Source organism: Fusarium odoratissimum (assembly GCF_000260195.1).
Source record: "Fusarium odoratissimum NRRL 54006 unplaced genomic scaffold supercont1.6, whole genome shotgun sequence".
NCBI classification, from domain to species: Eukaryota; Fungi; Ascomycota; class Sordariomycetes; order Hypocreales; family Nectriaceae; genus Fusarium; species Fusarium odoratissimum.
The window spans coordinates 876,695-893,034 of NW_022158692.1; the positions used below are offsets into that span (position 1 = coordinate 876,695).

General features: G+C 47.5%; 4 protein-coding genes across 5 annotated transcripts; 3 read left to right on the top strand and 1 right to left on the bottom strand.

Annotated features, from left to right (window-relative positions):
* Nucleotides 1-1,850: 1,850 nt before the first annotated feature.
* Nucleotides 1,851-5,985, top strand: FOIG_04949 (uncharacterized protein; the record flags this gene model as incomplete). The annotated part of the gene is made up of 11 exons (XM_031203281.1): nucleotides 1,851-3,295; nucleotides 3,351-3,544; nucleotides 3,592-3,669; nucleotides 3,715-3,794; nucleotides 3,843-3,895; nucleotides 3,946-4,050; nucleotides 4,110-4,644; nucleotides 4,690-4,764; nucleotides 4,825-5,125; nucleotides 5,182-5,333; nucleotides 5,386-5,985. 11 exons carry the CDS (start codon nucleotides 1,851-1,853, stop codon nucleotides 5,743-5,745), a joined length of 3,378 nt encoding a protein of 1,125 aa, XP_031066860.1. The 3' UTR covers nucleotides 5,746-5,985.
* Nucleotides 5,986-7,187: 1,202 nt separating this feature from the next.
* On the top strand, nucleotides 7,188-9,593 carry FOIG_04950 (uncharacterized protein; the record flags this gene model as incomplete). The annotated part of the gene is made up of 1 exon (XM_031203282.1): nucleotides 7,188-9,593. One exon carries the CDS (start codon nucleotides 7,188-7,190, stop codon nucleotides 8,295-8,297), a length of 1,110 nt encoding a protein of 369 aa, XP_031066861.1. The 3' UTR covers nucleotides 8,298-9,593.
* Nucleotides 9,594-12,522: 2,929 nt separating this feature from the next.
* Nucleotides 12,523-14,974, top strand: FOIG_04951 (uncharacterized protein). 2 transcript variants are annotated; one of them, XM_031203284.1, is made up of 3 exons: nucleotides 12,523-12,731; nucleotides 12,783-13,108; nucleotides 13,159-14,974. In XM_031203284.1, exons 2-3 carry the CDS (start codon nucleotides 12,876-12,878, stop codon nucleotides 14,690-14,692), a joined length of 1,767 nt encoding a protein of 588 aa, XP_031066863.1. In that variant the 5' UTR covers nucleotides 12,523-12,731; nucleotides 12,783-12,875; the 3' UTR covers nucleotides 14,693-14,974. The 2 variants fall into 2 exon arrangements, with proteins under 2 accessions (XP_031066863.1, XP_031066862.1); XM_031203283.1 differs by having other exon boundaries at nucleotides 12,523-13,108.
* FOIG_04952 (GMP synthase (glutamine-hydrolysing)) lies at nucleotides 13,158-16,104 on the bottom strand. Its single transcript, XM_031203285.1, has 2 exons — nucleotides 15,476-16,104; nucleotides 13,158-15,416 (listed from the first exon to the last, which is right to left on the bottom strand). Exons 1-2 carry the CDS (start codon nucleotides 15,923-15,925, stop codon nucleotides 15,126-15,128), a joined length of 741 nt encoding a protein of 246 aa, XP_031066864.1. The 5' UTR covers nucleotides 15,926-16,104; the 3' UTR covers nucleotides 13,158-15,125.
* Nucleotides 16,105-16,340: the final 236 nt, after the last annotated feature.

Consider the following 16,340-nt stretch of genomic DNA (forward strand, 5'->3'; position numbering starts at 1 on the left):
ACCAAAAATAATACGCCGAACCGCGTCGGCCCGTTGAACAGATTGGGTTGAATACGATGGTATTAGTGCCACACCGTCATGTCTGGCCCTGTTGGTCCTCTCCAAGAGTGATCCCTGTAGAGCGTCGAGCGTCAAACCCGGCAATTTGGTCTTGTTCGGTGCAAGGCTGTGTTTTTTGCTTTTTCCCCTCTAATATCTTTTGACATCTGCACGTAGAACCCAGGGATGCTGGTCTTGAAGATTTGAATTAATTTCTTTTTATTGCTCACGCGACAGGCGAATGTCATCTGGCAGCTGCAGTGGCACCTCGGATAATCTACCCCATTATCCAGGCGTGCTTGGTTGCATTCGCCAATCGAATATAGAACCCCATCCCCTGATTATTGACCTGCTCGGACCTGGTGGTTTGTGCTTTTTGTTATTCATGCGTCTTCTTCCCCTCGCTGCACAGACTCTTTCAGATGTGTAAAGGGTCCCGGACACAGCCCAGATTAATTCCCATGCGCCGGTATCAGATATCGCTGCGGCTTTTTGTCATGGCGTTGGTTGTGTCTGTCAGTGTATCAAAGCGTTGAAACAGCTGGTTAGTACAGACTAGGCAGTTCTCGTACAAGCACCTGCATATCGTTGACCCTCACGACTCGTCTGCAGACACAGCTGAAAAGAATTTTAGCTGCATGAGTCGCAAATGGTCTGATACCGAAAAGTCCTTTACGATGGATCGCTTCCTTCCTGCGGGGGAAGGCCTGAAGCTGTCTTCGCATGCTGAAACACGCCGGCGAATGATTCCGGGAGCGCTAGAAGTTAGAACATTGGAGTTGGCCGAAGCCAAGAGATCAGGGTCGATAAGCTCTGAAGAGACTTTTGGTTAAGTAATACAAATCAGAGTCTTTGATTGGAGGGCGCATATGACAACTTCAGATATACAAGCCTGAATGCCCAAGAACTGCAGTTCCGTATTATGTATGGACAGACAAGTTGAATATCAATTCAAGATTTGAACAACCATTGGCGTAGTTGTTGCGGGGATTCCAATCGAGAGTTGATTACCATTCCTGGTACAGTTTCGATGTGAAGGTCTTGGGGACAGAGTATACTCGGCAGATGCAGGGTAGGCCAGATAATATAGACGTCCAGGTTAATGATCTAATTGAGAACGTCACTTGTGAATAGTAATATCATATGTATTATGATACCATGTGTTTTGGATTACAATTGAGTGAGATGATATCAAGAGCTAAATAGAGAACTCGTACAAGCCCAAGGTCGTTACTGATGTCCGCCATGATATATAGGATTATTGTCAACATTGGATGATTATTTGGTGATACACACCTGAACTGTGAATACAGATAAGTACTATACATGCGGCAACAAAAAGAACGACAATTCAAATGATATTTTGTGCCGATTATCGTAAGGACCTTGATCTCGGAGTGCGCATTCATTATGCCCATCAAGTACGCACGCAGAAAAGGAGTATTTTCGTCTCAACTCCCCAATCGAAAGAAGCTTCTCTTACTATACGTATGATAATTTAAGAGATTGAGATTCGACCAGTGATTCAATGCCTCTGTTTTATATCAACACAAATAACTTTCTCATAAGCCTAAGTCTAGTCTAAGACCATCCGCACAACTTGAGGTAGTGACTCAATGCCTCTTCCTCTCACGAATATATAGAACCTCCTTTCCTCCCTTCCCCTTCTTTCACCTCACTTCTTCCTCCATCTTCACTTCTTCTTTCATCTCCTCTCATTTCTTCATCTCCTCTCCTTCATCTTCACTCCTTCCAACATCTCCTCTTCTGCTTTCATCTCTTTCATCTCTTCCATTATTTCATCTTCCATCATGGATCATACAGCATCGTCTATCGCCGGCGCTAGCCAGCGGGTTATAAAGAAAGAGGAAGACGATTATGATGACGAATGCGATCTATCCTCTCTAAGCAAGCATACAGCAATGAAGGGTAGCCCGAAGCAGGCCATCTGCATCGATTATGATGACGACGACGACGACGATGAGAGTATTTCGGGGCCGTCTACCCAGCCCCAGAAAGCTCTAGGTAACGACAGCCTCACTATCGTCAAGGACGAAAGCAATGAGGATAAGAAGAGCTTCACGATGAAAAGATTGAAGTCTCAAAATGATCAGGCCGTTACAGTCGAAGAGTTCTGTGATACGATCATTGCTAACCCGGAGCCCAATGACGAAGATACGGATGATGAGGACGGTCCAGATTCCGCACATGAAGAGGACTCAGATTATCACGATTCAGACAATTCAGAAGATTCAGGCGACTCAGACGACTCAGACGATTCGGAAGCCCAAGAGAAGCAAGTCAAGTCGAAACAGGGTACTCGTGATGCCTCAAAAGTCAAGAAGCTTATCAGAAAATGCGAAATTCTAAGAAACGATCTGTTCTACAGGCAGCAAAAAGGGGAAAAGTTAGCCCCCAAGGAGCAGCAGAAAATGGAGACACTTAACGCAAAGATCACCAACGCGAAGAAAGCACTTGCTACTGATGCGAATAACGCAAGACAGTCTCCGGCTAAGACGGCTCGAGAGTACTGGCAGCGCCGTTTGAAACAAAAAGAGGAAAAAGAGGACAGAAAGCGCAAACGTGCCGGTGATGAGACAACCGCGAACAAACTTCAAAAGACAGCCATCCAAGCTGGACCTTTTGGTGGAGTTGAGCACAATGGTTTCTCGAGAGCAGCAGTCTTATTTACCTCAAGCAGGCCCCAGAACGACGACGACGACGACAATAGTGGACCGGCGAACAGGATCAAGGCCACAACTCATGAAGCTCAGATGAAGCAGATCATGGCTGGTATCCCCGAGGGAAATGACACCAGACATACCAAGACACAAAGACGTGATCTTATCAAAGCTAAAAAATGCTTCGGGTACAAGAAGATCAAGGCTATTGATGGGAAGTGGAAGCTCAAAGGGATGGAAACCCCTTTGCACAGCCAGCAGCTCGTGGGTGCCACCTGGATGGTCATGCGCGAAGCCATGGAATTGCATCCGGCGGGAGGTATCCTGGCTGACGAGATGGGCCTTGGAAAGACAATCACTACTCTGGCAACAATCATCGGCCATCCAGCAGAGCGAGAAGACAGAAAGGAGGGTTATGGCAAGGCAACTCTGGTGATTGCTGACAGTCCCCATTCTGCCTCGAGGACGTGGATGGATCAAATCAGTAATCACACCTCGGAAAAGTTTGCCAACAAGTGCCTGGTCTACGCCAAGGATTACAAGAACGCAAAGTGGTGGAGTACAAAGAATGTGGTGTACGTTTATTGCTCAAACGCCGCTTGTTGAATAAAAGATACTGACAAATCAAAGAATCACCCACTTAAATGCACTACGTGCACAGTTTCCCAGCAAGAAGGAATACAGAAAGCTAAAGGCCCAATGGGCAGGAGATGAGGATGGGTTTCAGCAAGCTCTCTCGAAGAAGCTCGGTCAACTCTTCAAAATCAACTGGTATCGAATCATTCTGGACGAGGCCCATGGTATCAAGAATGACAAGTCGAGTGGTTGGTCCAATATCTTGCCGTGTACTCCGCATACTCACATGAAATAGGTGCTCTCGCAGTCTGGCGACTGAACGCCAAATACCGTTGGGCTTTGACTGGTACACCCCTCGCCAACAAACTGGAAGGTGAGTATTCCGATGAGTTCATTCGTCTCTTACTCACATAACTAGAGTTCTATCCCTACTTAAAGTTCATTGGTTGCAAATTTGCAACTACAATGAGAAGATACCGAGCCGAGTACATCAGGAGTGTAAGTTTTGGCACTCGATCTATCTCTTACTCCTCTAAACGGACCTAGGACCAGGCAGCTGAAAATTTCGATCAATTGGTGGCCCTTGTCATGATGAGACGGTAAACTTTCGATGTTGTGAAGTTGTAGACATGGTTCTAACCTCCATCAGCCAGCAGACTGAGAAATTCCTGGGACACACCATGGTACCCCTGCCAAAAAGCCATCGCAGTGATGTTTGGATTCCGCTTTCAACCTGGGAGAAGATCCATTTGGAGTAAGTTCATGTCTTTGTAAAACTGCGGCTTTGCGCTCTTATGCTGATATCCTCTGCAGGGTCGTGGATGGTGCGTACCAAGAAAAGCTTCTCAAAGCCCAAAATGACCACCAAGAGACTGTCGCACACGAACAGCAGCAGGACGCCCAGGAGAGTGAAGATGTACCCGATGACGAGAGTGAGGCCGATTTCGAAGGTGACGAGAACAACGGCTCTAAGGCTCTAGACACGTACAGAATTCAGAGCCTGAGATGCATGCGGATTCTGCAACTGACGTCTCACCCTCTCAACCTCGAAAAGTTCTATCGAGAGGAAGACCATGAGGCATACATTGACCTGACCCTCAAGAGACTGAAATCAGAAATCACTCAGTCGAGCATTGATGCAGACCAGAAGGCGCTGGAAGTGTCTCTGAAGCCAGCCTATTCTTCAGGGCTTCGACAGTTGGAGATGGCAATCAAGGACAAGTTTGGGGGTAGCAAGGAGATGGTAGAGCTACTAGCCCTTTCAGCTAACGAAAATACGGTCAAGGATATCACCTGTGCTTTCTGTCGCAAGAGAACCCCTCCTGCGAACCCCGTTCAGAGTTCGAACGTAAGTAGGTATCTAGGTCATCCGGGGCGTTACTAATATGACCAGTGCGAGCATATCTACTGCAGAGACTGCATTTCCATTGCAACCAGTGGCGTAACCAAAACCGGCCGCCCTCGTGTGGTACGTCGACCAGGACAGGATGATAGTTTCTTTGGAGACTCTTGCTAACTCTAGCTACAGCCTGTTCAATGTCGGGCATTGGGATGCTCCACCAAACTTGGAATGGGACATGAGGTCAAGACTCCGGCTTGTATAGACGCGGCTGTGAAAGCTATCAAGGGTTTCAAGGAACCTGGACGCGATAGCATTGGGACAAGATGGACTGGAGGCCCAAAAGACAAGGCCTCGTTCTTTCGCGCCGTTTGTGGCCGCGATGACATCGACTATGGTCCTGTAAGGATGCCTCTGAGTTCCAAAGTCAAAGCCACTCTGGCAGTGATGCTGACTTGGATGAAAGAGGCTCCCGATGACAAGACCATCAGTAAGTTCTCTTGTTGTTTCCTGAATGAGATATACAAGTACTGACTCTGAGTCTAGTTTATGTGCAGTGGACTAGAACTGCAAAGTCCCTTGGCTGTGTCCTCGAAAGTATGGGAATCAACTTCCTTTACTACAACAGGATGGCGAACAAAAAGCAAAAAGCTAGAGCATTGGATGAGTTCGCCAGTAACCCTGAAATCAAGATTCTTGTAAGTTCTCCCACTCTATCGCAAGCCCCAGCAAGATCTAAGAGTCATGTAGGTGTCGTCAATGAAGTGCGGTGGGCAATCACTGAATCTCCAGATGGCCAACCGCGTCATCATCGTTGACGAATGGTGGAATAAAGCCGTCGAGGAACAAGCGTTCAAAAGAGTCTACAGAACTGGCCAGTTGAAAGAGACCCATCTTGTTCGCATTATGGCGAAAGATACCATTGATGAACGCGTCATCATGCTACAAGATGCAAAGGAAGAGGCCATCAGGGCCGCACTACAGGATGGGGAGATGCAGCCACACTTCTCCAACTATCTTCAGTACCAAATGCTATTCTCCGGAAAGGACAAGCAGACTCTGATCGCCGAGATGGAGAAGGAGACTCGTGCTAAACAGGCCAAGCAGTGATTTTGACTGAGGAGAAACCGAAAATGGGTGACGTTCCGGGAGATATTTTTGGTAAAGAATATTGCTGGCGATCTATGGATGGCGCTTTGGGATTGAGAACGGAGATACTGCACGAAGGATTCATGATGCAGATTGAGCAGATAGGCCATATTCCCCAATACCCCAGATAGTACTCGACAACAGATTGATAATACACCATTTGACGAATTATGGCTTTTCGGCTACAGTGTTTCATGAAAGATTTAACTGTTGAAACTAGTATCATACAGCCTGATTTTAAAGTCTCAGGGTAAATAGCTTGGAGAGATACTTGACAATTTTGTGACGTCTGAGGTAATCCAGAAAGAATATGTCTCAGGATCTTCGTACACTGTGATGAGTTTGTACAGGCTCCTATTGCGATCCTAATGGCACTGCGAATATTCAGTACTGAGTAAGTACCTATGAAAGATGCCGATGATCTAATCAACCATGTTTTCAACTCGCCCTTGTACAGGCCCGCGTAATCTGCTCTGGCTCCAACAGATTCGGTTACTAAAGCTTGATAGGATAGGACATACTACAGCCACTTACTTCTAAATCAGACAACGTGGTTATCTGTCACGTCGCTGTTTGCCAGGTTTGACGTATGTCTTCCTTGACTAATTGAGGTAGGGAGAACAAGCAAGTGCTTCGTTGGCGTTCAAGCTGAACTCAACAAGTGTGATTGGAGCAAGTGGTAAATTACCTCAACTGTTTTTTCGATCATTAATTCAGCAAACGCTGATGGTCGAATAGCCTTTAGCATGGGTGTATATGGGAAGCTGCATATGTTTGCTAAGGACCATCCTATTTCGTGACACAAACACTAACTAGTTGTAGTCACCATGCTTGTCTGGAATAGAAAGTGTCTCGTATCTCTCTATTGATCTGTGACCGTAGTGATATTGAATCTCTTCACATCAAACGTAGCTTCTTCGCATTTAACAGTATCTCAGCAGGAGATAACTTAATATATCATAGCACGTCATCTTTTGTCAAGACATGTTTCGGGTCCTGCTTGACCGCTTCATTGTTGTTAATGTGCTTTTGTCACTTCTCATATTCTGCAACTCATGCAGAACTCAGACCTTCTCATCTATATCGCCTACTCAACTAGATCTGCAGCTCGCTTATATGTACAAAGAACAAGAACGCCACAGGATGGAACTATTGATCTCAACTCTGAGGATTGCAGTCCTATTCGCATCGTCTGTAGATTAACCTGCATATCTAGGTGCAGAAAAGTGTCGGTCAACCCGTAACAATGAAGCAGACGAGATGGCATGCTGTGGGCTGTAAAAGGTCAGTGTATAAACCATGGAAGCCCTCTTAAGTTCCTAACTCATCTGAAGATTCTCCCCCACCCTTCACAGTTGAGATCAAAGTTCAGAGTCCATCACATCTTACTTCAAACCACAGCCATGTCAGGCTACGACCCAGTAAAGGACCTAGGTCTGACCTGTCCATACGGCGGAATCTTGTACATCTGCGCCGACGATCCAGATCGCTTCATCGGCTGCTGCACCATCAACCCCTGCGGCGCCAGAAAAGGTTTCTGCCCTGATCAAAACCTCAGATCCGCAAGCTTCAACGCTACTCTTCAGCATGAGTTCCTCCCTCAGGCTTGTATCAACGACAACGTCGATGTCAGTTGGTACACCTGCGCTGGAAACGCTCTTCCGTTTCTAGGATGCTGTGCCGTGGATCCTTGTCTCCGTGGTGTTTGCCCTCAGGGAGATTTGAGAGCTGCTAGGCTGAGCGATAAGGCCAAGAATGCACAGGAATTCCTTGACGGAGGCCCTGAGTATATGCCACGACCTACGTCTTCTGTCTTGGATCCAGGACTAGGTATCTCTTCAACCAGCCTGTGTGCTAGCCCAACCACTGCAATGACGACCATGATCTCCAGCTTCATCAATTCTTTCGCTACGGAAACAACCATTGCAACAATCACCTCCGCCAGGACAACTTTGCCATCGGAGGCTCCAGATGCACCTCCCGCGGGACCCAAAGAGCACGGCTCGAACCGAAGACTTACATGGCTGTTGATGTTGCTTTTCGCCGCAGTTTTTCTAGTTCTATACCTTGCGCACCATTTCTGGGGACACCCATGCTGTCCAGAGTGCGGAGACAAATCGTCCAAAGTAAAACTCGAACAGAGGCATGAACAGGAACACCGACACGAACAACAACAACAGGAATACGAACACAACCCGAACATGCCTCCGTACCCAGATACCGATGAGACCCGAACAAGTGATGATTTCCGGAATATGAGGGAACGTTCAAGCAGGAATAGCTCCCGAACAGTCCACGAACATCCACAGAACATGCAAGGTCAACAACATGAGAATGATTCTGCTATTAAAGATGGAACTTCCCGTGACAACAAAGAAAATGGAATCCTCGACCTGCATAGAGACTCTAATCAACAAGACCTATACGCCTATGTCCTCGGAACAGTTCCAAACAGAAAGCCGTTGCCAAGAACGAATACCCAGCCAAGCTGGCAAGACGATAACTGCCGCTGAGGACCCCATTCGAAATGCAAGATATAATATCTCATCCTCTCAAAATCTTCATTTCCTAAGCATCGTCATCCCCTAAAAGTCGTCATCCTCCGAAAACCATCATTTTCTAAAAAGTCGCCGTCGTCTAAAAGTCATCATGGGTTCATCGATATGTGAGATGGAAGGGAGTATGGTTCATGATAGCTTCGCAGCATTAGTAGCGTCAGGGGCAGAATTTCCTCTAGCCAGGCAGAGTACGGGTCAGCTAGAGCAAGACCAACTACAACTTGTTTCTGACGTCTCAACAACTTATGAACCAACCAACATCATAGTTGTCCGGAACTTTAATCAAGACTGCGACACACCACCTGCTGAGGAGAGCCGTCTTCCTTTATTTTCGACTCATCATTACAAACATGAGCGAGTGCCGGACCAAAAGCCCAAAAGATTGGTGTTTATGAGGCTTCACCAAAAACAGTGGAAAGGTAAGGGAGCTCTCACTAGAATTGCGGCCATTTCTGACGCTCGAAAACCACTTATAGAACAGGCGCTCTCTCTTCAAACTTGGCGATATTCAGGAGTTAGGAGGCCACCCCCATCATCGAGGCGTACTCCCAACAAACTCCGGAAGCGTCGAAGGCCTGATGGATATGAAGAGTGATAGAGAAGGGGTTTTATAACGGCAATCGCGCGTTTGAGGGCGCTATGATAGACATGCTTCGATTTAATTTGTGGTGGATTTACATGTTGCAACAGGAGGTTGACATTTCTTTGGACGGATACAGAGTTTGATGTTTTGAAGAATAGAAGAATGGACAGGGTCGGAGTTCTTGTGAATATTGGTTAGTACACGACAATAGAATAAAAGCAGGTTGAGCAACTTGACGCAGATGAAAGACCATCAGCTCCTCCCCATCTTTCTGCTTCTGCCAAACTTCAACATCCCATAGGAAACTCATCTTGGAACGCCCGACAGGCCTCGTATAAAATTACCTGATGCAGCGAGTTGTTAGTTTGCATGTCCAGTTTCGAGTCAAGACGCAAGATGCTCTTCGATCGATGTGGATGATCTGACTGATCGCGATCTACCACACATATAGCCTTGCTATGGAACTCGGAAGCTGTTTACGAACAGCCCTATGAGATATCTCGGATGACACTCTCCACACATGGATACCCGTCAAGACATTGGACTGTTATATCCGAGCCAACGATAGTAAGGGGATGCGACCAACAGAGACCTAGAGATATCTCCGCATCGCAAACAGCTTGTCTTGAAAATAGTAGTCATGTCACTGCGCATGGATCATGCATGCCAGACAGCCAGGCAAGGCGATATCCGCATACTAGGGAACCAACGCTTTATATGAGAACAGAGATCCACTCCTGAGAAAAGTCTTAAGAATTCTAGACTCTGGATTAGTTGGTGTTCAAGAGCTGTTCGGGCACGCGGTCGAGTTATTACTAAACTGCTTAAGCACTTAGCAGCCAGCTCATTCCTATGCCAGAACGAAGACTATCTCGATTTCACGAGAAATCCTGATGAGTAAATCGAAGTCACCATCGGCTTATCATGAGCTTGAATCAATCTTTGTTCGTTCGGCGTTGTTCTAGTAGCTTCGTACCACAGCTACCCAGGTTTGAAGAAAGTCAAAGGAGCAATGGCTCACGTCAGCGCATTGCGACCGCCAAACCATCATATCGTCATAGATTTCAGAATTTTAATCATTTTCATTGATCTTGTAAAAGGAAACAATGGTATCGTCACGGTAATCCGCAGTGAAGAGCATATTTGATCGACAAACTTCGCTTAAGCGAAGCCTTCGCGGAACGTGAGCGGAGGTTATTAAACTCCGAATAGTAGCAAGCAGCAGAGTTTTTACCGTAGAATCATAGAAAGACCAGTAGAACTCTTGTTGTTAAGGTTGAACCGAAAGCCTTCGCCGTGAAGCCAAGACGACGACTGGAATGCAATACGTCTGGTGTTGATCCAAAAAGACTTTCACAAGCAGACTGAGAACAAAGTCGGATCATGGTTACGCAACTATGAGCAGGCAGGCAAGGCACCTCGAATTCTCGAAAATGGTGATTCATAAATCAGCTGTTCAAGGCGAAAATGACAACTGATAATAAGCATCGTCAGCGAGAGCTTTCTCAGCTTCGGCGCGGTACCTGTGGCTTGAACACTCGCAAACTTAAGAAAGAAGGGGACGGTGTCACGGATTCAGCACCAGCCCTCGTGGCAAACGTGAGCTAGGCGAATCTATGAAATACCTTTCGGTCCTTCTTGGTGACCGAGATGCCCGAGATAGAGAGAGAACCGTAGTGAAAGGTTTTTTTTAAATGTTTGTCAGGAACTGAGACGGCTCTGATCTTGACAAGTGCCCTAGTAACTTAGCTGGGCAACCCTGAATCATGTCCAGGAACAGGCGTGTTGGTCCCTGGCCTAGAAACGGCCAGGTCCCGGCTGTTGGCTAGTCGTTTGCAAGCCCGTTTGTCAGCCATAATCATTTGGACAAGGACGGATACAGCCAACAGTGTGTAGAAGAAATGCGGGAACTGCACTGAGGGAAAGACTGTGGTGAGAGACACAATTCATATTTGTTGGTCCTTCGTCTGCTGTTGCACCAACGCCAAGACCGAATATCTCGCACGAGCCTTGGTCCTGTTGATCGTGTGAGATCTCCATGGCCAAGAACTGGGAGCGATCATGGATGAAATGCGGAGGTGCGGGATAGTTTCCAGGGGCTGAGCTGAGTTGAGCAGGGATGAAGGGAATAACGAGGGTGACCTATATCGCCAAGAATGTTTTTGCTTCGGCTCTCCGCTTTGCTTGCTTGTTCATCATGGTCAGTAAGCTGAACATCGATTTAATACAGAGCACCTGGCATTTTGCTCCATCGAGTATCCAGGAACAGGAAACATACTTGTCTTGCCTGATCCCGCTGCCACCGCCATCAGAGGTGACATGCATGTTGATTCACATTTGCTGGACCCTCGATTTGGGTCTCGACACCCGCTCCTCCCACTCACTCGCAAGCTGGACGCCCCAAGTGCGGATCGGAAGGGCAGATCACCCTCTTGATTGGCCGCTATAGAGATCGTCCCTCTCGCGACTCAAAAGCCTGACAGGATTACTGTTGGTCTCGCCCAGTCGCATTGCGAGAGGATTGCGAGATTTGGTTAGCCCCAAAGACTGATGGCGGCGCCTTGACGGGCGTGGCACGCGGAGGTGGTCATCAATGGTATCGCTTCTGGTCTCCCTTACGTAGCGTGCAGCTAAACGACAGGGTTTTAAGCCCAGCTGTCACTTTGCATTGAGCTCAAAATGGGAGAGCGATTACTGCGGTGTGGGCGATGAAAATATCGTCGACTGGGTATAGTGTTGTATCCGCTTCGGTCCAGACGGTACAGGTACCAGTAAGTTATCGTTATATACTCGGTGTAATGCCGTAATCGACCATGTTTTTCTGGTCTTCTTCCCGCGATCTAAGTCAGTAAATCGTTCGTCCCGAACTCTGGCGTGTGGAATGAAGATAATCTCGTCCCGGAAACGCACATTCGTCCACTGACATTACCGCCCTCGTGTCTCTGATTTATCCCACTTTGGTTTTGGCATCCCTCGACAATTTTAAGTGAATTTATCGTGAGTCGTGGCTCAGCAAGTGTCGGAGAAGCAGCCATCAAATTCGAGTCGGATTAATCGAGCCAATCCTTCATTGGTTGTTAGTGGAGAGTTTGGTGACGCCCTCTCAAACTCAAGATCCTAAGGAGGTCTCTCGGTTGTTGAAGTACTTGCCTCAACTTGGTTGCGCCTTTCCGCCTCCGGACATCACTGCATTGCACCTCCCTCCCCAGACCAGAATAGGGCAATAAGATTTCTCGATCTAGTAAGTGCTACTGAGCCAAGCACTTACACATCCACCACGGGAATATCGTTATCGGCCTCAGATTTCACAACCACATAAAGGATATTATCCTGACAGGTTATACAGGGTCATCTTTTTCACGACTGATCATAAAGAGATCCCATAAAAGAAAAACGACAAGAGTTCCCCCGTTTCGGGCTTGACCCCAGTCCCGGGGTTCGGTTGGCAATCAATTCATTCATACATACCTGAGTGACAGGAACGGAGATCAAAGTCAAATTCTTGTGGGCTTGAGACCAAAGACGGGATCCTACCTAAGATAATTCGCCTACGGGTCTCCCACGCGGCAAACATCTCGGCCATCATTACACGGCACACGCCTCTACTCTTTTACTACTCTTTGGGGGGGTTTTCAGAGTTTCGGGTGACCGCTTTGGCTTTCCTTGGTTTTAAAGAGCATTTGGTTAATAAGAAGCTAAACCCTCGATTCCTCCTCCCTTGTTGCAGGGGTCGACTTCCCTGGTCTCCAACCTCGAAGTTGACTATCTCGCGATGCGATTGTCACCAGTGTCACCAGTCGATTCCAGTTGGTCATCACAACTCGCTTCTTAATATATCGATACTAAGACATCGACAGTCTAACGACAAGCAACGATCCGCATCTCTGACACATACCTACCGATTTGAAGGGATCGACGATTCTCATCCACTTCCCGCCATCATCTCCACCATGCCTCCCTGGCTTCAAGAAGGCAATGCCCAGGGCTTTTCGCCATGGACAGATTCAACGATGGCTCTCAGCCTCGAGCCGCGTCGAGTAAAGCAGTTCACCATGGCTGCTCTTACTCCCCATCAGACATATGTTATTCATGTTGCGACTCTCACCGTAGCATCGATGAGCATACTTGCAACAATAATAACTTCGTTTTGGTTCTTTCGAATGAGGCGGAGTTTCCGCCATGAGTGAGTCTCATATCTCCTCCCTCACCCTCTATTTGCTGACCCTTGAAAAGCCTCATCATGTTACTCATTTATAGTGATATGTTCAAGAGTTTCTGGTTACTTGTCTTCCCCGCCGTGGAACTTGTCGCTGGGAAAATTGAAACGACTGAGACCTTCTGTCAAGTCAGCGGGTTCTTCCTTGCTCTCAGTATAGAAGCTTCTGACGTTTCGGTCGCTCTCATCTCAGTACATACTGCATTGTACATCTTTCGTGGAGAGCAAGGCCTCTACCCATATCGAAAGGCGGCCTACGCTCTTGCCGCCATTATACCTGTTGTGATGGCTTCATTAGCATTCATCGAAAGCCCGGGTTACATTAACACTGGCCAGTTTTGCTATCTACCGTTCAACCCGATGTGGAAGAGACTGGCGCTCTCTTGGATTCCTCGCTATATGGCTTTCACTGTTATTCTCTGCCTATGTATAGGCGTATACGTTTACGTTCGAGTGTTGATGAGACGATTCGGCTCCGGGAATGAAAGTTCGAAGAATACCCTTTCAAAAACGTCCGGTCTTGAAAGTCTCGATCCCTTGCAACAAGGAATCACCACTGTACCACCGACTCCTACGATAAGATACCACGGCCTAATTCCTTCTTCCAACCCTTCGCGGCGCAATTCCTTTACTATACTCGAAGATCGGACCACAAGACCTCCACTCGTGGCATTCAACTCTTTCCATTTGGACATGTCCGGATCCACGCATCCCAACAGGCTTCATTCGGCACGACTAGCGCGGAGAGGATCGACTCAGATGTGGATGGCCAACTTTGGTACGGATCTGACATCTCAGTCTGAACAGGCAGAAGTTGGATCCCAGAATTCGACGGGAACAACTCGCTGTGGTTCAGACGATGTGATTGCCCCTTTAGCCACCCATACAAAACCTGAGCCTGTCCACCAAACACCTCTCCACGATGTTGTCTCACCATCATATACCATACAGACCGACTTCTTTCATCGATCTGATGGCTCAAACGCTCCATCTAGGCCGCCATCTATACCTAATCTTTTCGCCATACTCCGTCGCACACCAGACAGTCCACACAGCAACGGCACCGACCTCGTCTTGACTCAGAGCGATTTCAACGCACCTGGTACTGTCAAGTCACGTGAAAAGATCTTGCGACAACTCCGGTTACTATTTATTTATCCGATAGTCTACGTCGCCATTTGGATTCTGCCCTTCATCGTACAACTTACTGGATATGGACGAGGAGCCCCCTATGGCATGAGACTGGCCAGCATCATATTTCTGTGTTTCCACGGCTTGGCTGATGCCGTGGTCTTCTCTCTGAAAGAGAAGCCTTGGAGGCATAGTCAGGCTTTCAAACGCATCAACGTCCAATTTTGGAAAAGACGACAGGAAGTGCCCGATGTGGGTGCAAGAGTCGGACGCACAAGAGAGGAAATGACACTCGATTCTCGATTCGCAAAAAAGAGGCGACAACAGGAACAAGCTGAGTGGGAAATGGATCGTCAGGCTGGAAATGAGGCCCGCAAAGCAGCGAGGGCAGTCCCCCAGTGGTGGGATGCCGAAGAGTAATGAGGAACTACATGGCGTGTAAATAAGAGCTGCATGACAAAGGTCGAGAGCTTTGGAAAGCGTACGGAGGATGATACCCAGGATTTCATAGGTCTAGATCATGACGGGGCATCATGAACTTGCATTAGATGGCGTTGCGCATTTGGGATGCATTGGGTGGTTATTTGGCGTATATGTCAAACATGATTTAGATTAGACGGAGAAATGTCAGCATCCAAAAGGTATTTGTATTCGTGTTTGATCATTTGAATGATACTCCAAAGTCGTTTGATGTCGTTACTCTAGCAAAACAGATTTATGCATTGCGCCATTTGGTATAATGTGCAATTCGAACGCTCAATTGCGATTCCTCCTTTTTCAAGTTTGGCTGCGCATAGAAAACTTCGAATCGAACAAACTCTTCCATCCATATTCCAGCATTATTTTCCCTTCTCTATCCCTCGCGGTAGAACTTGAGGAAAGCCTTAGCAATAGCAACACCATCATGAGGAAGTGGCGCGCGTTTCATAGCTTCGTTATACACTTCATCCGTGAAGATGCCAACCGTATGACGATTGAAGAGAATCTCGGAAATAATCTCGTTGGTGAACTCGGGGTGTCCTTGAACTGTGAGATATCGTCCAGGCGAGTAGAAGCCCTGCACTTCGCAGATCTCATTCGAACCGAGAGGGATTGAACCCTTGGGAAACTCATCTACAATGTCGCGATGCATTTGGTGAATGCGCTGTGTAACAAAGTCAGTGAAACAGTCGTACAATCACACGCGCAACAAATGGGTCTTACCATCTTGTCCAATCCGAAAATCTCCTTGCCCTTGTCTGTCAGATCAACTTCTGTGACTGCAACCTCCCATCCCTTATTGCTGCGTCCCAACTTGGCGCCCTCAGCTCGTCCGACGATCTGGTGGCCGAAACATACGCCTACTACTCGGATGCGATTCGTATCGATGGCTTTTTTTGTGAATTCGACGAGCTTGATGATCCAGGGGTCGTTATCGAACGCTGTGTGTCGAGAACCAGTGATAAGAACCGCATCGATTTCGTCGAGGGATGGATACGAGTGTAGTTCGTTCACGACATCGTAGCCCTTGATAGTAACGAGATCTTCGAGCTTCTGAGGCTTTGCAGCTTCTTGGAGGAGCGCAGTGAAGACACCGGTGTAGCCACCGAAGCGATCGCGAGTTTGGGGCTGCGGGGTGTCAGCTTCGAGGATGGCGAGACGAAGAGGAGCCATTTTGGGCAATGTTTGGATGTAAGGAGAGAATAGTTTACAGGGTCAGGAAGTTTGAGCTGGAAATATGACTCTTGAGCGAAAACGGCCAGGGCGCAGGCTGCAAGGCCTGGAGATGGACCCTTCCTGCTCGTGTAACGGCGGGACCGATAGCGGGGTGGACATGAGGCGAGATAAGCGGGCAGAATTGGAGACAATGATGTTATACTACCGAATAGGGAAGCGGTGAGAAGCCGGTGTTTGGAGGTAGAAAGTACTTGGTAACGTTACAGGCGGTCTACGATGCGTACTTTAGACTGACGGGAATAATTATGAGAGCCCGGTATGGAAACATTGTCTTTTCGCGTGGAAATTGTTCATAATTTGTGGTTGTGTCCGAGTATAAGGAGCATGTAAATCACTGAGATATCTTGGCTTC